The following is a 24,210-nucleotide window of genomic DNA, read 5'->3' as shown; positions in this document are numbered from 1 at the left end:
TCATTTAAAATTGCCTGTTGCAAAGTGAAAACTTCCGTGGTCAGACAAATCGAAACTTTACATTTCTTTTGACAACCATGGGCACCGCATCCTCCAGAGGAGAGTGACTTTCCAGCTTTTTTATCAGTTCAAAATATGTTACAACCTTGCCCCACATTCTTCCCCCTCTCTTCCCTATAAGTGGTAACCGGGTTTTTGCAGACCCCTGTTTTCAGAGACTCTACATGGCAGACATATATACAGTTAGGTCCATATATATTTGGACACGGGCACAATTTTCATATTTTTGGCTATGTATGCCACCAGAATAAATTAAAACAAAACAATCCAAATAAATTTGAAGTGCAGATTTTCAGCTTTAATTCAAGGGGTTGAACATAAATATCAAGTACAAATTTTAGAAACTGCAACCATTTTTATACACTGTCCCTCTATTTTCATGGGCTCCAATATAATTGGACAAATGAATATAATCATAAATAAAATGTTCATTTTTAATATTTTGTTGAGAATCCTTTACTGGCAATGACTGCCTGAAGTCTGGAACCCATGGACATTACCAAAGACTGGGTTTCCTCCATTCTGATGCTTTGTCAGGCTCTAACTGCAGCTGTCTTCAGATTTTCTTTGTGGGTCTTTCTGATTTTAGTTTTGCCTTCAGCAAGTGAAATGCAAACTCAATTGGATTGAGATCAGGTGATTGACTTGGCCATTACAGAATTTTACACTTCTTTTCCTTCAAAAGCTCCTGGGTTGCTTTTGCAGTGTATTTGGATCATTGTCCATCTGTACTGTGAAGTTCCGTCCAATCAACGTTGCTGCATTTGGCTGAATCTGGGCTGACAGTATATCTCTAAACTCTGTAGAACTCATCCGGCTGCTTCTGTCTTCTGTCACATCATTAATAAGCACCAATGACCCAGTGCCACTTGAAGCCATGTATGCCCATGCCATCACACTGCCTCCATCATGTTTTACAGATGACGTTGTGTGCTTTGGATCATGAGCTGTTCCAAGCCTTCTCCACACTTTTTTCTTCCCCTCATTCTGGTACAGATTCATCTTAGTTTCAACCATCCAAAGAATGCTTTTCCAGAACTGGTCTGGCTTTTTTAGATGTTTTTGGCAAAGTCTAACCTGGCTTTTCTATTCTTCCGGCTTATGAATGGTTTGCACCTTGTGGTAAACCTCTGTATTTGCTCTTGTGAAGTCTTCTCTTGATTGTAGACTTTGACATTGACAAGCCCACCACCTGGAGAACGTCCTTTACTTGTCTGGATGCTGTGAATGGGTTTTTCTTTACCATAGAGAGGATCCTGCGATCATCCACCCGTTGTCTTCTGTGGACGTCCATGCCTGTTTATGTTGCTGAGCTCCCCAGTGCATTCTTCTTTCCTCAGAATGTTTATTTGGCCACCCCTAATATTGCTGCTATCTCGCTGATGGATTTGTTTTGTTTTTGAAGCCTTACAATTGCCTTTTTCACTTGCATGGACAGCTCCTTTGAACACATTATATAGGTTCACAGCAATAGATTCCAAATTCAGATACCCCACTTAGAATCAACTCCAGACCTTTTATCTGCTTAATTGATGAAGAAATAATGAAGGAATAGCCCACACCTGGCTATGAAACAGATTTTGATTCAATTGTCTGGGTACTTTTGGTCTTATTGCACAGCTGGCAACCAATCACGGTACCACGCTTGAATCCACTTAGCTCCTGAGAGCCCATTCTTTCACAAATGTTTGTAGAAGCAGTCTGCATGCCTAGGTGCTTGATTTTATACACCTGTAGCCATGGAGGTGATTGGAACACCTGCATCCAATTGTTTGGAGGGGTGTCTCAATACTTTTGGCAATATAGTTTATTTAAAGTCTTTGCAATTTAATGTTGAGGAACATTATTCTGAAATTGACAATTTTTAGATGTAGCTTTTCACAGACTGGTGAACCTCTGCCCATCTTTACTTCAGAGACACCCTGACTTTCTAAGATGCCCTTTTTTATATCCAATTGGGTTACTGACCTGTTGCCAATTAACCTAAGTAGTTACAAAATATTCTTCCAGCTTTTCTTCATTAGTACCACTTACTTTTCAGCTTCTAGTGCCCTGTCCTAAAATGTTTGAAACGTATTGCTGCCATCAATTTCAAAATTAGGTTATTTTTTTCTTCAAATGGTACTCAGTTTTTCTCATTTTCTCAGTTTAAACATTTGATACATTTTCAATTTTCTGTTGTGAATAACATATAGGTTTATGAGATTTGCAAATCGCTGCATTCTGTTTTTATTTAGATTTTACATAGCATCCCAACCTTTTTGTAATTGGGGTTGTAAGCCTGATGAATTAGTCCACCCCTGCTCGGGTGAAAGAAAGGTGAATGTCCAGGTTTCACTTTTGCTCTGTCATTCTGTAAGGAGTGTCACTATCTCCTGTAAGAAAGAGTTCTGTCCTATCAGGTCCAAAAGTCAAGGTATCCATCGGTCAGGTATCCACATGGATGTGTCCTGGTTGATTGAAAGTAGGGTCCTTGAATCTGTATTGGCAACTGAGGGTGGTATCTGAGATTTAGCTCCAGCACAAGCTCAAATAGAATAAAAGTAAGTCTGGAGAGTTGAACATCTGGATGACCATCGAAAGATAGTCAAAACCTCTTCAGTGTCTGGGAAAGAAATAGTCCTGAGAACAATGAAATAGTCCAAGAGTTCAATAAAGAGGCCAGGGTCATGGCAGATTTCCCATTGAAGTGTTAAGTGACAGCCCAGAAGGGTATGTATGACATGTAAGTAGGCATCAAAATTTGGCATCATAGGGTATCTTAGAGATGTCTGCATGGTTTGTAAAAAGGGTCATTGCAAAATTCATATTATGTTGAAGAGTAAGTCAACTTATCATTGAATATCAGCATGTTAGGATAGGAAAAGATTAGGTTATGGTTTGTTGTGGTGTGGATGTAAAGGGGTCATCTTAACCTGCGGTTTATGTTAAGAGGCCTTCTGTCGGCTTATGCAGCTGGTGCATCAGGAGGAAATTCAGGAGACGGTCAAAGCCAGTCTGGTACTTGAATTGATACTTAATCTGTTTCCAGGAACTCAGATAGGCTGGGATCTTCTATTGTAGATTTGAGAGTCAAGATTCAGTCAGGTGTAGCAGAAAGTCCCATTTATAAGAAGTTGGTTTTGATGGGGATTAGGGTTTTCAAGTCTGCTTTAGTAGGTAGTTATGTAACGAAGTCTCAGATATCTATATCAAGTAGTTTTAATGCGGAGTATAACTTTGTTGTCTACTCATATCTTGTAAGTGGGAGCATAGGGAGCCTGAGGGCCATGAGCCTAGACAGCTTTCTTCAGTGGAATATCCTGGTGAAGAGAAGGGTCTCTGCAGGGTGAGGGGGGTCCCCCATCTCCAAATATTGGTTATTGAGATGTGCCCATATATAATGAGCCTTCATTGGAATACATGTGGCGTGTGCACATACCCCCCCTGTGGGTGGCAGTTGTTGGAGCAGGGGTGCTTCTATTCCTGTGACAGGTCCTGTGAAGGAAACATGGATTCCGGGTATCCTGTGTTCTCACAAGGTCCAGCATTGCAGACTTCAGTGGTGTGTTTTCTTCTCTCCGATACATGACCTCAATGCTGGTACTTCCCTTTCTTGGCTGGCTGCATTGTGACCAGGGCGAGGCAGAGGGTATCTGTAGACTAGGCGGGTGCTAGAAAGTTCTGGGAAGTGGCTTCTGGAGTGTCTTTAGGCATGGCTGCACTCAAGGCTGGTGCTTTGCTTAGTTCCGGCAGCAGGTCAGTGTGGGGTGCTGGGCTTTACAAAGGGGCCTGAAAGCTGCCTTGGGGGTAATGTGTGGGGTTAGAGGGAATTGGCTGCTGTCTGAGGCAAGATTGGGATCAGAGTTAGGTTGCATTAAGCTTCCTAAACATGCAAGATCAGCTCTGCTAATCTAGCAAATGTATGTCAATGCAGAAAAAGGGGAAAGGAGGTGGCAGAGTCTAACCCCTTTTCTATCTTTCAATAACTAAAACAAGGGAAACAAAAGGTTGTTTTGGAGATTTACTTTAGTTGCTTAGAAGCAATTCATCTTAATTTTCTAAAAGAAACCTCAGTAAACATTCCAGTTATCTATATTTAATGTAACAACAAAATCTAAAAATACAAGAAGACAGCAGTAATAATTTAGAAATACATTTCAAGGAAAACCAAGGCTTGAGGTAGGACTATTTTAATGACAACACAAAATCAAACAAATCATAAAGCAATTATCACATCTGTGTCTGAAATATAGGCCATTTACTAGTAATGATGTGTGATATAATTATTCTACATTTCTTTAATGGGGGGCTGGATTACTTACTACAGCTGTTCTGGTATAGGTGGTATTGGCAGAATTTACATTTGTATAGCAGCATTTGGTATTTCTTGTGAAGCAGTTCCTTTTTACACCAAGGTCACGTCAGGTGCAACTTGGCATGTGATTTGCATGCCCTGCAACTTGCAAATCGTATGCCAAGTCACACACAATTGTCCGCTATTAGAGCAGTCATATCGGTGCCATTCTGACTTGGTCGAAGCCGCACCAATTTCTAAAGTAGTGCATGCACTACTTTTGTTGGGATTTGCATAGACATCTTTGTCGGATGTCTTGCCTTCGCAACTGGAAAGGTCACCCGATTTTGAAATCGTGCAACTTCACTGTAAGTCGCACGATTTCAAAATCGGCTTTGATGTGACCGGGGGCTTAAAGTTGAAGGAAAGACAAAACTTTTATTTTGATTTCAAATAGAGTAAGGGAGGGTTAAAACCACTTGTCAGTTTTATTTTTGCCATCTCTGTCCCACTGGAGAGAGTTCCCTTCATATCCTGTCCCATAACAAAAACTGGAAGCGAGTGAGGGAATCCCTGGTTGTCACTACAACTAATGTCCCCATTGGAAGATTTCCCATCTACACTATTTGCCAAGAGTATTAGTTATACGCACATGAACTTTAATGGAATCCCAGTCTTAGTCCGTAAGGTTCAATATTGAGTTGGCCCACCCTTTCCAGCTATAACAGCTTCAACTCTTCTAGGAAGACTATCCACAAGGTTTAAGAGTGTCTATGGGAATGTTTAACTATTCTCCCAGAAGCATATTTGTGAAGTCAGACACTGATGTCGGACGAGAAGGCCTGGCTCGCAGTCTCCACTCTAATTCATCCCAAAGGTGTTCTATTGGGTTGAGGTCAGGATTCTGTGCAGGCCAGTCAAGTTCCTCCACCCCAAACTCGCTCATCCATGTCGTTAAGGACCTTGCTTTGTGCACTTGTGCGCAGTCATGTTGGAACAGGAAGGGGCCATCCCCAAACTGTTCCCACAAAGTTGGGAGCATGAAATTGTTCAAAATGTCTTGGTATGCTGACACCTTAAGAGTTCCCTTCACTGGAACTAAGGGACCAAGTCCAACCACTGAAAAACAACCCCACACCAGAATCCTCCCTCCACCAACTTAACACTTTGCACAATGCAATCAGGCAAGTACCGTTCTCCTGGCAACCACCACACCCACACATGTCCATCAGATTGCCAGAGAAGCGTGATTCGTCACTCCAGAGAACACATCTCCACTGCTCTAGAGTCCAGTGGCGGTGTGCTTTACACCACTGCATCCAACGTTTTGCATTGCACTTGGTGCAGTAAGGCTTGGATGGAAGCCCATTCCATGAAGCTCTCTACGCACTGTTGTGCTAATCTGAAGGCCACACCAAGTTTGGAGGTCTTTAGCTATGGACTCTGCAGACAGTTGGTGAATTCTGCACACTGTGCACTTCAGCATGCTCTGACCCCGTTTTGTCATTTTATGTGGCCTACCACTTTGTGGCTGAGTTGCTGTTGTTCTAAGTTGCTTCCACTTTGTTATAATACCACTAACAGTTGACCATGGAATATTTAGTAGCAAGGAAATTTCACAGATGTACTTATTGCACAGGAGGCAACCTATCATGGTACCATGCTGGAATTTACTGAGCTCCTGGGAGTGACCCATTCTTTCACAAATGTTTGTAGAAGCAGTCTGCAAGTATAGGTGCTTGATTTTATACACCTGTGGCCATGGAGGTGATTGGAACACCTGAACCCATTGATTTGGAGGGGTGTCCCAATACGTTTGGCAAAATAGTGTATTTCTATTCTGGTAAAAACCCAAAATTTAGAATTTTTTTCACTTTTTCATGACAGCAGTAAACAGGACAAAAAGAAAGGTGAATCAAACAAGGGGGACAAAGGCAGCAATAAAAACCTGACGGGTGTTCTAATCCCTCTACATTCTATCCAAATTTACTTTTTGTTATATTTTAAAGGAAACTCATACTGAAAGAAGTATGATATTGGTGAACACCCCTGATGAAAATCTTAGGTTGGAAATGGCAGGCCTGCATATTTATTTTAGTTTTCCTTTGATTTTAAATTGCAGGTAGTAGGCTGATGAACTTACAAATCTCTCATCTGTTCCTTCTACCAGTATACAGGAGGAGACTGTGCTTGGATCAGAAGTCTATGGGTTGAACAAGGTAAATCCTAGGCCCCATGTTAAGAGAAATTTAAAAAAAAATCCTACATTAACCAACTTCCTATGCGGCCTGGCTATTACAGCTCTTGCACACAGTCATATTTAAGGTATATGGGGCCTACAGAGCAATTTATGGCTGGTAACTGAGGAAAATGGGAGCATATTTTGCCTATAGACATGCATACTTTATAAAAAATACTGCAGGTGGCTATACACACAAATTCACGTGCTCATGTTTATAGGTTTTGAAAAATACACCTGTATGCATGTATGTGCAAAAGCCTGTCAATAGCGTTGTCAGTGTTTTTTGTGATGCTTGTCTATGAGCAAAAGTACACTACAGCCTAATTTACTCTGTATACCCATAAGCCTAAAATATGTGCATGTGCAAGGCCCTTAATGACACACCACATGGGGGTGAAGAGCGTTGGGTCAACGGGGGGGGGGGGGGGAGAAAGAGAGGTATGCTTTGGATGTACAAACCTTTAAAAAAATGCAACTTTGATAACAAAACAGTATAGAACATTGTCTACTTTCCATTTTAATAAAAATATGGCAACCATTATTTTGCCAAATTGTGTGAATCTGGTGTTTGATTCTGTACATTATTTTTAGCCACAAAAGTTATGGCATGGTCGATGCAGACACTGCCAACACTAAACTAAGTAAACAGTGATTATCCTAAGCCAAACTGCTAACCGAAAAGTAAACTTAACCTTTAACCTCATCCCTTAAAGGGAATGTAATCCCTGTTACTAATACGAGAATGACAGAAGCACAGTATCACGATGAAAAGAAAACAATGACACCAATAATAGCACAATAATGTCACCAAACATTTATAACACATTTAATAATACAAACTAGTACATAAAAATGAACAATGCTGAACGACCTCCAGTCACAAAAATGAATGAAAAAGCAAGAAAAGAGGGTGTAACAGCCTTGCGCATTAACTTAGTAAACCTTTTTATTGCAATGATAAAATAGATGTATACTCACAAACAGCTGCATATCACAAGCTTGACAGAGTGATCAACAATCCATCCTGCTAGGTCAACTGCGCATGTTCCAGTCTTGGAAAATTGCCTCCCAGACCTGTACAGCTGATACATTTTGAGGAGGGAGGGGGGTCCTTCTTCATCAGTGTCAAAAATCTCTGATGAAATCTCTGGCTCTGATGAAGAAGGGAACCCCCTCAAAACGCATCAGCCGTACAGGTCTAGGTGGCAACTTTCCGAGATCAGAACATGTGCAGTTGATCTGGCAGCTTGAATTGTTGATCATTCTGTCGAGTTTGTGATATGCAGCGGTTTGTGAGTATACATCTATATTCACCCCCCCTTTTTTTCACTTTTTCAGTGTTGCTATGGGGGTTTCCCCAGTCCTAAGAGGGCAACAGAGCATTGTGACCGTTTATGCCTGAAAAGCGGACAAGTGCTTTACACTTGAGCACAGGAGGCCTGCAAAAATGAATGATCCACCCTGAATCTGCTGCTTGTATTGTAGCCCATTTCTCAATATTGAGTTGGTAATCATTTGATTACATACAGTATACATATCTTTCCACTTAAAATCAATCATTTAAAATCAAATTGATCATTTAAAAACATTATAACTCCTAATTTGAAAAACCCATCCAGAGTAAATTTTTTTTTCTATTAGTGCACTTTCAGACTGTGGTCAGTGGTGGATCTCTTTTCATAGGGCAGTACAACAGCAGCTCACAGGTGTTAAGTAGGTGCTACTGCTTCCTCCTGCCTCCATGTTTTCTTTTTTAAATTCATGAACAATTTTACATTGCGGGACCAACTGTAATGCAAGTGGTTTGTGTTTGAGGTGCGGCCATATTGATCCCACTGGGCAAATTTGACAGTGCCTGGGGTGCAAAGGATCATGGCCAAAACATATGTACAGCTCTGTTAGGCTACAATGTTGGAATTCCGGTGGGCAAGTAAAACCATAGCTCAGTGGCTTTTTTTACAGCCCCCCAGCCACCAGTGTGAAAGAACCCCTCGTAAAGACTGGAGTATGAGGCGGCAGGATAGGTGAGCCTAGTTTCTCTTCTTTTACAAGTCATTTTTTTTCCTAGTTTTTAAATAGAGTTTTTTTTTATTATCAAGACTGTTTTTCTTCTTCAAATTATGATTACTGAGTTTTGTTATATACAGCAAAAACAAGAATTGCAGATAAAATTGTATTGGATCCTTCAGGCCATACAAACAGCATCCAAATAACCGTTTTCTAAATTTAAACCTTTTTCTAATATTAAACAAAGTAGAAACAATACTAATGTTACAAGACCAGATATAATTTCAAGAGCTTTTTTTAGTTTTTGGTTGTAAAATATATCAGAGGGTGGTCAGAAATGCAATGAAACAATGGCTGAAAAGATGTTAAGGTACCATGAGACACTACCATAGGTTGTTGCAGTAAGGATGTCACCTGTAGATGTGATTGACTGAAAGGTGTCTTTCTGGGGATCTGCAGAAGCTAAGTTATTGCAGCAAGTACATAGGTTTGCAACTATGTGAATATGTGGTGCTGTGGAAGGCATTAGGGCCTACAGTTACATTAAGGACTGGTTCACACTACATGCATTCCAGTGCATTTTTTTCTGCATCCAAAATGCACAGAAAGTAGATTACATGGTTGTCAAATGGCATGGTTCACACCAGTGCCTGAAGTTCCAGTGTGATCCGGTTCCAGAAAAAAAAAGCAGAACATGATGCATTTTTCCTGCACAGAACTGTACTGGAACGTGGTAAAATGCATAAAAAATGCACTGTAATGCGGTAAAACTCATACAAAATATGCACCGGAACGCACTGAAGCACATAAATAACGCATTGGGCCCCAAATGACCCAAAAAGGGAGGAAAAGAAAGCATCTGGAACACATAAAAAAGCATAAAAAATGCACCAAGACGCGTAAAAAACACACATGCAGAATCTCATCCAGACTGTGTTTCTTTAGTGTGAACCAGCCCTTAAAGTATATGCAAACCATCACCTTGTAAAACAACCCATTTCAGAAATAAAAGGCAAAACATTTGTGTATAGATATAAAAAACCCATTAAATACCTTTGTTCTCCCTTTTTTATAAGTGATCACATACCCTCTGTTCTCAGCTGCATAAGAGAGGGGGGCGGGAGCAGAAACATCAGCAGATTGAGCTTCCCCAGTGAATGGCTCTGCGGAATGGGGACGGGTGCCAGAAGAAGGAGAAGCAGGCTAAGTTCTCAGCACAGCCAGAAAACTGACAAGGCTGTGTTCTCCTGCCTAGTTAGGTCCGTTTTTATTAGGAAATCAGAGGGACTGGTAAGAACACAGGGACAATGATTTCACACAAAGCAAACAATACAAAGAGAACAGGATACTTTTTCATACAGATACATGGTACAGCAGGCACATATCAGGAATCATAAATGTTGGGTTTATATACGGTTTAAGTAGAATTCCAGTTTTATAATCAATTTAAACAGTTTGGGTCAAACAAACTATTTCCATTACACAACGTTGCGGCCAAGGTGGAGAGGCAGTTGGATGATGCCATTACTTCTGCCTAGGCCAATCAAAGGAAGCCTTGTTTTTCATTTATAAAAAGTACAAGGTTTCTCCTGAATGGTGGAGAATCCCAACCGTTTAATTCTGGCAGCAGGCAGGAAGTTGCCCATATTGCTAAAAGAATACAGTGTAGCTTACTGTATGAACCTGATGCTACTACAGTATATTACAACACACCCAGCAGCTACATAATTCTGTAATGGAAATTGTTAGTTTGGGCCAGCTTGGTCCAAACAAACTAGTTAAAGAGCTGCAATTCTATTTTAACCTGAAATCTACTTATGATTTTTAGTGCATATTTAAATCCATAAGTTTGGTCCAGCTTGGACCAATGTATGTACAGTATATCTCATACCTGAGCAATCTCTGTGGAAGCTGCAAATCTTCCGGGGTCTTGTGCCAAGCAGCTGCCCTTCTGCTTGGCACCGCTGCTACTCATAGGACATCTTGTATTTTTGCTACTGAATACAAGGCATTTTCTAATTGGACAAGGCGGAGAGGCGGGGCAGTTAGATTGAAAAAATACAAGTCATTTTGTGAATGGCGGCTTTGCCAAGTGAGTTACTCTCTGTGATTACTATGCAGAAGGGAAGCCACTTGGCACTAGATCTGGAAGATTGCTGCTATCACTGCAGTAGCGGCAACTGCTACAGTTATTTCAGGCTTCCACAGAAATCACTCAGGTATTATATATACGAGGGGCATTCAAGTCAAACTGGGACTCTTAATTTTACAGGTATAAAAAGGGATGCTAGCGTGGCAGTACTACACGCAGTATTAAGTGGCAAGTGTGCCCTATTACTGATAGGTGGCACACATGTTTCAGGCCAGTCCAGGGACTGTTAATCAAGATGGCAGACAACAGCATTAGTACGTGCATGGAACAGCGTGTGGTGATGAAGCCTCTTGTGAAGGAAGGTGTAAAACCCGCGGATATCTACAGAAGACTTCAAGCACAGTACGGTGATGAGATGCTCAGCTGCAGAAAGACATTTGAATGGTGCAAACGTTTCAAAGATGGCCACACGTCTGTCAGTGACGATACCGGCCATGGTGGTTCCCAGCTCACAGCTGTCATTCCAGTGAACATTCAGCGCGTGGAACGCCTGATCCTGGATAATCAACACATAACCTGTTGTGAAATTGCACAAGAGATGAATCTTTCTGTCGAAATGGTGAACACAATGATGACAAAGTGAAGCAGGCTGTCCTAAGATAGTTCAGGCGTACTGACAAATGTCGAAACTTTCCAGGCATTAGTTAAAAGCTAGGATAAGTGTATAAATGTAGCAGCTGAGTATGTTGAAAAATAAATGTAGTTTCCACTCCTTGTAACTTGATCTTTTAATATATAAACTCAAAAGTCCTGGTTTTACTTGAAAGCCCCTCGTACATACTCACATTGGTCCAAGCTGGCAAAATGTAACTACAATAAAAATCATACCAAGTTCAGCTTTAAACAATACATCCACACAGATTATTTACCATCATCAGTAAGCAATAACAAGACTGTCCATATCAGTTTCATTTTTTGGATTAAATTAAAGAGTTTAAATCATTCCATACAAAACATTAACACCGCTATCTTTGCAATGGAAGAGCAGCTAATATAGTCCAGCATTTGACATTTTGACTTATTTTGGATCAGTGCCCATCCCTTTTATCACTCCATACTGTCCAACAGTAGAGCTAACAGGCACTCAAGTAAATGAAAATTCAACTGCAATCCTTTTTTTTGGCAAGCCGAGTATACACTAGACATGTGAGTTTAATTTTGTTACATATCAAAATTCAGACACAATTTTCAATATTCAGTGATTTGCATGTATCCGAATCTCTGAATTACAGTAGTAACGAATTTCAACAAATCTGAAATAAATTATAATGAAAACAAAAAATGCATTCATATTCATTTGTTTCATTCTTTTGCAACTTCAGAGGGTTCAGTAAGTTCAATACTATGTGTCACACTCTGCATTGTTATGAGCAAGTTGCAAGGCAACCAAGACACACGGACTAGAAACATAACAAATTAATCCAAACCTTCTGAAATAACTTCCGAAAATAAAAATGAATATTCAAAAAGAATCTGAATATACGAAACAAATTACTCTAACATAATGAATATGACAGAACAAAATGATTGACATAAAATGAATCTGAAATTAAACAAATTTTATCATCATGCACATCTCTAGTATACACTATGAGATTTTCTAACACAAATTTCCATTTTAAGATTGTTCATTGATTTTCTGATCAATAATGGGCTTAAAACTATGTTTGCTTTCGACCTCAGTGATAAGAAAATTCAAAGGAGCAGGATAGAATATTTTTCTTAAAAGAAAAACAGTGTATGTGGTCTTCATTCAGTAAAGTGCATTCATTCCAGAATTGAATGTTAAAAGCAAACAAAACTTTGAGCTACGTTCGAACAAACATTTGTCAAGTCGTCGAATGTGCCCAGAATTTTCATACGAATTTGTGTTCGAAAATCTATATCCAGAGATCTTCCAATTTTTGAAATTCTAAAAAGGACCTGTGGCCACACATAAGACCGAGTTTTTAATCCTTTTATGGTCATCCATTGGAGGCATGAAGACTCTGTTAGCCCTGGTTCACATCTGTGTGGTCGTGCGGGCCGTGATTTGTGCGGGAATGAGAGCCCATTCATTTGAATGGACTCCCATGCCCTGGGACACGCAGGGAAGAAGTCCCTGCACTGCTTTGGAAATTGCAGCCCGCATGGGAACCAAGGTTGCCAGTACGGTTGCGATTTCCAGTGCGGGCGGCGTGCCATTAGAATTAATGCAGGTCTCACATTCTTCTGTGTGGTTGGTGCGGCTGCCAGTATTTGTGCGGGTCCCACAGAGACACCGCCCACACAGATGTGAACCGAGGGTTAAACAGGTTTATCTAATACTGGTACAAAGGGCAAAGTATTCGGTGCAAAGGCAGATATCCACAGCAACCAATCAGAATTAAACTTTTAGATGGATTCTGATTGGTTTCTGAAGGTAGTGCCAGAGGGTGTTGCTCTTTTCACTGTTTATACTGTAAAGGCACGCTTTACTTTTTTGGAGTAAAGCGTTATTTTCAATAAAACTGCACTGGGGTTATGTCAGGTGGCCATTTTACATGTAAACCATGCTTAGCTGACTTCATCAGTTGTCAAAGCGCTCCTTCATTGTCTTAATCGGCTGCTGAACTCAAAGTTTGTACGCCATATGTATCTGAAGGGATAACACCTAAACAGACATGAAAACATTTTAGCCTTTAAACAAGGTCAACCAGCTTTGCTGTTTTGGTCCAATTTATTCTGCATAAAAAAAACAAAATGAATAATAATTACTCGTTCATATTTCATAAAAGTAGTTCTCATTAAACTGAGTAAGATTTATCCAGCAATAACAGTTTCCTAAAAGCAGCCAGTGAAAACTGAAACAAGGCTACCGAGCCGTCACCATCCAGAGTCCGAGTACTACATTAGCAGTCAATAGGGCGCTGCCTCCGAGCAGGATAAAAAACCCCAAAAGCTCTCTGTTCTCCTTTTCCACTATAATAGAACTTAATGTGGCTTCAAGAAAAGAGTTCAGTATCCATTGTCCATCTAAAGCAAAGCATGGCACTGCATTGATCACTGCCAAGGCCCCAGAGAGGGAAATTAAATATCTGAAAGTAATTAAGCATAAAACAACCAAACTGGAATAAAAAGAAGCAATACAAAGAAAATAAATAGTACATGTAGGCACGCAAGAACATAAAACATTGTTAAAACAAGGGAACAGTTGAAAAGGATTAAAATATATGTGAACCCTCACCTTGTAAAGCAATCCATTCAGTTTAAAATAGAAATGACAGGCAAAACATTTGTGTCTAGATATAAAAAACATTAAAAAATACCTGGTTTTCCCTTTTTTATAAGTGATTATATACCCTCTGCTCTCAACTGCATAAGCATCTTAGATGGCTGTGCAGGCGAAGGGGACGTGTCTACACAAGGCTGATCAGTGGAGGAGAGCAGGCTCCATTCTCCGCACAGCCAGAAGACTGACCATGCTGCGCTCTCATGCTTAGTGTGGTCAATTTTTTATAGGAAAGCAGAGGGACTGGTGGGAACACCATGGATTTCACACAAAGAAAGCAATACAAAGATAACTTTTTCATACATGTAAATGGTAAAGCAAGCACATATCAGAAATATGAAATGTTAGGTTTACATATTCTTCAAAGCCTAGTCTTGGCATTTAATGAAAAAGTGGATCCCCCAGCAGCAGTTAAATACAAAAAGCAGCTCCAGCTCTTATACTCTACCAATCTCTAATACTGGCCCTTGCAGGCTCACTGATCCAGTGATCCAATGGCACTACTCCCTTGGGTGGAATAACACCCAGTGCCATTGAACCTAATTCCTGTGAACCAGAGCATCAAAGCTCCACCCTTCTGCCCTGGATTCACAGAAGAATACTGCAGAGATTGGCACTATTCAGGATCCATTGGAGGAACAAGAGGGTGAAGAGACCCTTTCAGTTCACCAGTCCGGGGAAGCCTGAAAAAAAGTTCTGTATACCACTTTTTTTCTCGAAGATGCCAGGGGTGCTCCATACTTCCTCTCCATGCACTTTGCGCATTCTCCCAAAAGTCTGTAATGATACCGAAGCCATATGTTTTGTAAATAGGAGAAAAGCACACCGGGGTGGAAATACAACACAAGTGCAAGGGTCAATTATGCAGCAATGGTGTCAGTTGGAGAGCAGAAGTACAGTACTGATACAAAAATCAACGTCATTTTTATGTTATGAGAAGAAAAGGAAATAAAGGAGTACACAGATCATGCCACATCTACAGATACTAAAATAATGCTGCCTAGTGTTCAGTTTTAAAGCTCAACTCTGGGCAAAAACAATTTTTGGCCACTTGTAGTTTAAAAATAAATAGTATGTGCAATGTGTGGACCCTGCTGTGTTATGGAATACTCTTTCATTCCTCCATAAAGTACAGTTAGAGCCAAACTTACAGTTCCAACTGGAATACACAGATCACAGTAGGTTGGTGGCTTGCTCTTCAACTCGTATATTCTGGAAAACATCTTGCATTCTTTTCAATGAACACAAAGTGATCTATGATTGGAGGAGGTCCCAACCTTCCTTCCTCAAATCACATTAAAAAGAATGCAAGACATACAGCGCTCTGAAAAAATGCCCCTTTCCTGATTTTATTTTCACACTTAAAGTGTTACTAAACCCAGGACCCTGAATTCACTCTATCTGTTCTCCCACAATACACAGAACATGGAAATGAAATTATTTTAGCAAATGTAAACTGCTAAATACCTTTTCTCATCAGCAGTTAGAGCAGTCTTGTGACTTCTATCAGTGTTCAGCAGAGCACTGGTTAAAGCTTGTATGTGGAGTTTTCTTTCTGCTCTAGGAGGATGCAGAACCCTTGTCCTCTGTCTGGACAGTGCTGATTGGTCCTGTGCTTATCACATGCACTCTCCCCCCAAAAAAAACTTCTCTAGTAATACACACCAAACTGAGCATGTGCAGAAAGTCTCCACCACTATATGTCTTATCAGTAGATAAGAGGGTGGCACTGGAAGAAGGGGAGGATCAGATAAGTCAGGATCAAATAGCCTTTTTACACAATGCAGAGGATTAACCTCTTAGGTTCCACAGTGAGTATAACAAGCATGTTTTACTGCATATACAGACTGATTTTACTGTTGTGGGTTTAGTAACACTTTAAATGATTCAAATCATCAAACAAATTTTAATATCACACAAAGATAACCTGAGTAAATATAAGATGCAGTTGTTAAAAGACACATTCATTTATTAAGTGAAAAGAGCTGTCCAAACCTGCCTGGCCCTATGTGAAAGAGTAATTGCCTCCTAAACCTAATTACTGGTTGTGGCACCCTTGGTAGCAATTGCAGTCAAGCGTTTGAGATAACTAGCAATGAGTCTTTTGCATCACTGTGGACTTTGCAGAATTATTTTAATTCAGCCGCCATGGAGGGTTTTTGAGCATGAACGGCCTGTTTAAGGTCATACCACAGCATCTCAATTAGATTTCCATCAAAGTCTGGACGTTGACAAGTCCACTTCAAAACCTTAATTTTTTTTTTCCTTTTGAGCCATCCAGAGGTGGACTTGTTAGTGTGTTTCGGATCATTGTCCTGCTGCCTACCCAAGTGCGCTGAGCTCATGAACTGATGGCCACACATTCTCCTTCAGGATTTTCTGGTAGAGTGCAGAATTCATGGTTTCATCAATTATGGCAAGTTGTCCAGGTCCTGAAGTTTCAAAGCAGCCCCAGACCACACTACCACTACCATGTTTGACTGTTGGTATGATGTTCTTTTTATGAAATGCTGTGTTCATTTTACACCATATGTAACAGGATGCACACCTTACAAAAAGTTCAACTCTTCTTTCCTCCATCCACAGAATATTTTCCAAAAAGTCTTGGGGATAATCAAGATGATTTTTGGCAAATGTGAGATGAGCCTTTGTGTTCTTTTTGGTCAGCAGTGATTTTCACCTTGCAACTCTCCCATGGATGCCATTTTGCCCTGTCTACTTCTTATTGTTGAATCATGAACACTGACCTTAATTGAGGCAAGTGAGGCCTGCAGGTCTTTAGATGTTGTTCTGGCTTGTTTTATAACCACCTGGATGAGTCTTTGTTGTGCAATTGGAGTAATTTTGATAGGCCGTCCACTCCTGGGAAGGTTCACCACTGTTCCAAGTTTTCTCCATTTGTGGATAATGGCTCTCACCGTAGTTTGCTGGAGTCCCAAGGCCTTAGAAATGGCTTTGCAAACCTTTCCAGACTGATACATGTCAATTGCTTTGTTTCTTATCTGTTCTTGACTTTCTTTTAGATCCTGGCATTATGTGTTGCTTTTTTAGATCTATTAGTGTGCTTCACTTTGTCAGACAGCTTCTATTTAAGTGATTTCCTAATTTAGCAGGTCTAGTGGTAATCAGGCCTGGGTGTGGCAAGTGAAGTTTAACTCAGCTTTACAAAAAATGTGGTTAATTCATGATTTGGCAAGGGGGGGGGGGGGGGCAATTGATTTTTCATATAGGGCCAGGCAAGTTTGGACAGCTTTTTTCCCTTAATACATTAAATCCTTAAATCCATTTAAATACTGCATTTTGTGTTTATTCAGGTTGTCTGTGTAATATTGAACTTTGTTTGATGATCTGAATCATTTAAGTGTAAAATGCCCTATTCCAAAGCCCCTTGCATGTAGCTCCTTCAAAATGTATGCACCTAAGAAATAAGTGGAGCTGGAAACTTCTGTTAGCCAGTTACTGGCTCAAATTTGATTACAGCAGAACTAAACCCACCAATTTAACTGTTTCCAAAAACAGGTACATTAAGGCTCCATTCACATTTACACGTTTTGAAGCGTGGGCAGAATTGCTGTGATTCTGCCCGCAATTTAAAAATGTGCTGTTAAAATGTCAAATCACACATCAGCTTGTTCAGGTTCCATTTATTTCAATCGCACCTAAAAACGTGGAGTGATTCTGCTGTGATTGTTGCGCGATTTGGTTTGTGCAATTGCAGCGTTACAAACGTGGCAGAATTGAAATGAATGGTACCTGAACATACTGATGTGCATTTGACATTTTAACAGTGTGTTTGTGACCGGAGTCTTAAGGCATGCCTTGAATGATAACTGTCACAGTTACTAGTGAGCTTATATTAGCTCCCAACCAAACTGCCAAGCCGATGTCATAGCTGATCACATGAGCAGCACCATGGCAGTTGCTGATCAGAGGCTAAGATGGCAGCTTTCTTGGCTGAAAAGTTTAGAAGGGTTTAGGTCCACTTTAATGAAGAAATCCAGGCAAAAATTGTATTTTCCCCTGCAGTGGGGTTGTACTCGCACTGAATAGGTTAAATGCTTTATGTCTAGGAGTTCGTAAAGCTGAGATATACTTACCTAATCTGCCACTCCGATCACAAGACATGTCCCCGCAGCTCCTGCCACCCGCACACTAGTGGTCTTGTAAATGGGCTGTTCCATCACGCCCATAGACTGGCTCCGGACCACTGCTGGATGTGGAGGAGCACGACTTTCCGAAGGATCAGAGGAATGGGTAAGTATAGCTTTTCCATGAACCCCTGTACAAAATAAGCAGCTAATTCATGCAGTGCAGGCACAGCTCCACTGCATGGGAAAAAAAAAATTAAAGTTCTGCTTTAAGTCCTAAAAGGAATCTATGTTGTAAAAAACATTTTGGTACTTTTCATGGTTGACCAAATAAGCATTTATGGCATCTATATATATTACTCTATGCTGGCCTTGTGGATATTAAAATACTTCTTAAAAGGATACTTGCAGAAGGTCTCAATCATCACGGGAAGGTCTACGCTAAGAATCTTGTATCGTGGAATGAAACTGCTTAGACTCACTGTGGAAACAAGAACAGGCAGTTACATGATACGGTTACTAGTCTGTTTGATTTTCCAAAAGAGAGGCAGCATTTACAAGGTAAAAAGCTCAAACTATTCTATTACCTAAATCATTAATGGGATTATTACGGAAAACCTGGCACTCTTGAAAGCAGACACACAGAGCTGCCCATAGTCTAAGATTTCCAGAGCTGCCTGGAAAGACAGAATTCAACCTCTGTTCAATTCAACCTTCAAATTCAATTGACAAACACCCTAGCATGACCACAGCACACTTGGGACTATGGCAAAATGGCAAGTCAGGTGACTGTGTGTGTTTAGTACAAGCATGTCTCATTGGCTTGAAGATCCCCGGAGACATCTTAAAAAAGCAAACCAGATAAATGAAAGCCGAACTCCAGGCAAACAGCTAAATACACATATTCATTTGAGAACTATTTGCCTCCCAAAGGATTTGTATTCTGTCCATCTAGTCCTGAGTAATACATAAAGCTGCAGAGTAACTCCTGATGGACTTGAATGGGGTTCTATGAATCTCACTGTAGGAGCAAGGTTCTATTCATGTCTATGGGGAATTACTACACTGGCATGGCCAGCAGCTGAGATTTTGGCACAGAGGATAAAACAAAGCGGAAAGCTACTGCAAGGAACAGTTACTGCAAGTATGCACTGGAGTGGGGGTTCTTAGCAATCCAAAATGTTGTCTTCTTATATCAGACAAACATTATTTCAACAAACATTTATCACACTCAAAAATGAATGCAGTTTTTAACACTTATAATTAGTTACCTAAATGATATTTAAGAACAAAAATGTTAAATATTGCAGCTTCGAGTCCTTAAACGTAGTGATTGTATTACTTTTCTTTATTTTTTTCAAAGCTAAGAACATTTCCAGCAAGTGCAGAAAATACTGGTTGACTTTTCCAGAAAAGCAGTGCCCTTGTCACTTCCAGTGAGCTGTGTCAAAGGCTGTCTTCCTTCCTAAGCTACACAATATTGCCAAAGGTATTGGGACACCTGCCTTTACACACACATGAACTTTAATGGTATCCCAGTCTTAGTCCGTAGGGTTCAATATTGAGTTGGCCCACCCTTTGCAGCTATAACAGCTTCAACTCTTCTGGGAAGGCTGTCCACAAGGTTTAAGAGTGTGTCTATGGGAATGTTTGACCATTCTTGCAGAAGCGCATTTGTGAGGTCAGGCACTGATATCGGACGAGAAGGCCTGGCTTGCAGTCTCCGCTCTAATTCATCCAAAAGATGTTCTATTGGGTTGAGGCCAGTCAAGTTCCTCCACCCCAAACTCGCTCATCCATGTCTTTACAGACCATGCTTTGTGCACTGGTGCACAGTCATGTTGGAACAGGAAGGGGCCATCCCCAAACTGTTCTGACAAAGTTGGTAGCATGAAATTGTCCCAAATGTCTTGGTATGCCGATGCCTTAATAGTTACCTTCACTGGAACAAAGGGGCCAAGCCCAACCCCAATCCCTAAAAAACATCCCCACACCATCATCCCCCCTCCACCAAACTCTACACTTGGCACAATGCAGTCAGACAAGTACCGTTCTCCTGGCAACCACCAAACCCAGACATTTCCATCGGATTGCTAGGCAGAGAAGCGTGATTTGTCACTCCAGAGAACACGTCTCCACTGCTCTAGAGTCTAGTGGTGGCGTGCTTTACGCCACTGCATCCGACGCTATGCATTGCACTTGATGATGTAAGGCTTGGATGCAGCTGCTCGATGATGGAAACCCATTTCATTAAGTACCCTAAGCACTGCTGTTGTGCTAATCTGAAGGCCACATGAAGTTTGGAGGTCTTTAGCTATTGACTCTGCAGACCGTTGGCAACTTCTGCATGTGCTGACCCCGCTCTGTTATTTTACGTGGCCTACCACATCATGGCTGAGTTGCTGTTGTTCCCAGTTGCTTGCACTTTGTTGTAATACCACTGACAGTTGATGGTGGAATATTTAGCAGCAAGGAAATTTCATGGATTAATTTATTGCACAGGTGACAACCTATCACGGTACCACGCTTGAATTCACTGAGCTCCTGAGAGCGACCCATTCTCTAACAAATGTATGTAGAAGCAGTCTGCATGCCTAGATGCTTGATGTTATAAACCTGTGGCCATGGAGGTGATTGGAACCCTTGAATTCAATGATTTGGAGGTGTGTCCCAATACTTTTGGCAAAATAGTGTATTTCTGTTCTGGCAAAAACCCACAATTTTGAATTATATAGTGTATCTTCTGTAAACTACCTACTGCTTTGCCTGTCATGTAATGGAGATGAAGCAATAAGCACATGTTTGTAATCCATATCAGGGGAGCAGCCTAGGGTTGCAACCATGACTTCCTTTATAAAACATAATGGAGGGTGATGAAGCCACTTAGGGACAGGAAATGTGTTATTTGCAAGATTACCAGGTGTTGTGGGCTTTTGAATCATGTCTCAAAAATATGACTTTTATCAAGACATAATATTATATGGCAAACAGCTCAGCATAGCCGGATGCTAAGAGTTAATTTTGTCTTGGTTGAACCATCAAGGATTCTAGTTAAGAAATGGAGAATGGGGGAAGTGAGTCTTTTCCAAGACAATAAGCCTGTTTGAACTGTCAACAAGGATTATTTGTATATGGAGGTTGAGAAGAATGCACATACAGAAAAGTCAAACACATAGCCAGATAGGACTTTGACTTTTAAACATTTCAACAATAATGAGACGGGAACTCAACGGGTTGAAAGCTTAACCAAAACCTGTAGAGTGTGATGAACTAACAGACCTCTGAAACTATTACCATATACTATTGTTCACCAAGGGTGAAAGCATTAACAATTGTTTACCATGAGCCCAATACAAGGGCCATGCAAATAGAGAGTTTTTTTTCCCTACACAGAGAAAATGTTGATTCTGAAACAAAGGGGTGAAATTCAGGACATTTAAGTTTAAAAGTTCACTGTATATCATGACAAAAATATACTACAAAAACATATCATAAATAAGATGTTATAGATTTTAAACACCACTAAATACTCAGCAATGGGAACTATATATCACTAATTTGAGTATTGAGATGATGGGAAGTAAGATGTATTATAGACTAGCATTAGTTACATGTCTTATCAGGAAACAAACAGGATGGTACTTCAAGGAGGAATAACCGAATATACACCTATATTCCATGGTCCCTATTTAGAATAATATAGGTATCACTGCTATATCTGGATAGAGCCGTATATTTTATTCCTGAAATTACCTGAAGATTCCACCCAAGGTATGAGTCATCTCAAATGCTCACATTGTTCTGTGATACATGACCGCCACCTGGCGGGCAGGTGAGAAATAGCTTATGTACACACATTTCTCAACTAGCCAATCAGGAAGCCTGGTGGGAAGGTATCTTAGAACAATGGACTAGTGGATATAAAAGCCCATGTGCTTTAAGGAAAAGGGATCCCTCATAAAAAAACCTCATGGAAAGACCTGACATCTGAAGAAGATCTGCTGAATAACTACTCTTCCATCTTTTCAAACTTCCTAAAACTTTAAACCTCTAATCTTATAACTCCCTACATTCTCCCCTACTGAGAATCTTTCACTTGCCCTATATATCAGTCTAAAGGCGTTCCACTGCCAGCTAAATCCACGGGAGAGTTGCCTAGTCTGAATTCCGGGTGTGGTGAGATATTTATTTGATTTTTGTATTAATTATTTTCTCTGTTGTGTGGAATCATAAAATTACCTCAGTGTATCATAACAATATTGAGTAGTTAGATATATGTAGAAAGATACTGTGTTACTGTTAAAAATTGTTTATTGCCATATTATAAATTTTTTCATATTTCATAATTTATTGAATATTAATAACCAGAGTATCATATATCAAGGGCTTCCTTCTTGCAATCCTATGGCCACGGCTTGTAAGAATATAACCTTTGAGATATTCAAAATTATTAATTATTAATAAATTTAATAAATATCATATCATTTAAAATTTGTGATTGATGTAATTAGTTAGAGACCTTATTAGTGTGTCTACATTGGTAGGATATATTTTTGATTGTGTGTACCAATATTCATTTATCACCAGTCTTTTTCGTTTTGTGTTAATATATATATAATTTTTGTACATAAATAAATTTTTATATTTATCTATTATAAGGCAAATTTTGTGTGTATGGTACGAAATCATATTGGCTAAAAGAATTCAAGGTATAATAATAAGTGGTGATCAAATTATCAAAGTGTCCAAATTATTGGTTTACTAAATATTTGCCGTATTTTAACGGCTGGAGGCACTGTAATATTTCATCTAAGGGAAAGGGACACGCCCTTTATAAATAATATATATCCTTACATAAACCACCACAACATAAATTTGGAGGCACTGCTGAGATTCATAGAAATCGTACCATAACACAAAACGCACTGGTGATTGTATATTTGTACACTTTATCAAACATATATTTTGTATCAAAATGGCATCCAGTAATCACGGATCCACCTCTTCCAAGCATAACGAGGAAAATATGGCGGCTCAAGGCATTGAGCAGGAAGTTATGAAGCCAGCTCGGAAAGCTGCCGGTGCTTGGCAGAAGTATGTTGAAAATGAAGTAATAAATTATCTCCGCAAGAAATTGAATTTGGGGGATAGCAATAATGAATTTGTGGATGAAGAGAAAGAGCAGGCCATGAGTACCTTTGAGGACCTGTTCAACCAAAAGGGCCAGGTTGTTGGGTTTTTAATAGCATTTGCTGGAGCAGAAAGTGATAGAAGCCGTGACAGACTTCTCCTAGAAGCTTGGCCCATGTTATGGTTCATGACCGCTGGAGCTGCCCAGCGGACCATGACTCTAAGGGAAGAGTTGTCAGAGGCCCGCCTCTTGTTAGAAAGCAAAAATCAGGACATTGAGTCTTTGAAAGGGAAGCTTGGTCATGCCGGTGTTCGTTTAGACGAATCCGAGAAACATTATGATAGATTGGTCGGAGACTTTCGAAGTGCTCAGGACCTGTATGAGAGAAACTTTCAGGAATTAAAACAACTTCAAAAGAAGTATCAGGACTTAAAAGATGAGGTGGAGTACTTCAGATCAGAGAGGTTATCTCCTGTCAAAATTAAAGTTCACCCAGGGGATAAGCATGACCAGTCAGAACTTACCTTGATAAAATCTGAGCAGAAAACTCTGGAGGAGCAGATTATAAGGTTGACGGCCCAAATAAATTCTGGGGTCCAAAGACGGACCAACCCAGTCAAGCCAGAGGCTGATGAGCGGAGATACCCGCATCACAGCGAAGTATCTGATAGTGAGTCAGGGTCAGAATATAGGTCACCTCCTAGGCTTTCAAGATATACTCCAGAGCGCTCAGAAGAAAAGTATGAGGTTTCATATAGGCAGGAAGGGAAATCCCAGGGGTCATTCAGGAGATATGACACCCCAAAGGTCATTAAGTTCCTGAAGGACACTGTTCCTATGTTTTCTAAGAAAGGGTCCCTTGAAATCACCGAACACATGAGAACATATGAACAGACGTTAGAGATTCTGGGCATTAGAGATGACCACACCAAAATAAAATTGCTGCCATGGGTGTTTGAAGAGAAATACCGGCAATTCTTTGAGACCTTGAGGGCCTATTCCAA

The 24,210-nt window shown here is 40.3% G+C and overlaps 1 protein-coding gene across 1 annotated transcript in view; it reads right to left on the bottom strand.

Annotated features, from left to right (window-relative positions):
• Positions 1-9,827: 9,827 nt before the first annotated feature.
• The window catches only part of MBTPS2 (membrane bound transcription factor peptidase, site 2), a 95,686-nt gene continuing 81,303 nt past the window's right edge, over positions 9,828-24,210 (bottom strand). Inside the window, exons 10-11 of the mRNA XM_089656057.1 lie at positions 18,481-18,556; positions 9,828-13,793 (exon numbers count right to left, since the gene is read on the bottom strand). Coding sequence (XP_089512183.1) covers positions 13,571-13,793; positions 18,481-18,556 — 299 coding nt within the window. The 3' untranslated portion in view covers positions 9,828-13,570. The remainder of the gene's footprint in view (positions 13,794-18,480; positions 18,557-24,210) is intronic.

This window comes from Staurois parvus, unplaced genomic scaffold, assembly GCF_062004578.1.
Source record: "Staurois parvus isolate SC_StPar_1 unplaced genomic scaffold, SC_StPar_1.0 ptg000884l, whole genome shotgun sequence".
Taxonomy (NCBI): Eukaryota; Metazoa; Chordata; class Amphibia; order Anura; family Ranidae; genus Staurois; species Staurois parvus.
The sequence above is the reverse complement of the archived record's forward strand: the minus strand, read 5'-3'. Positions and strand labels throughout refer to the sequence as shown.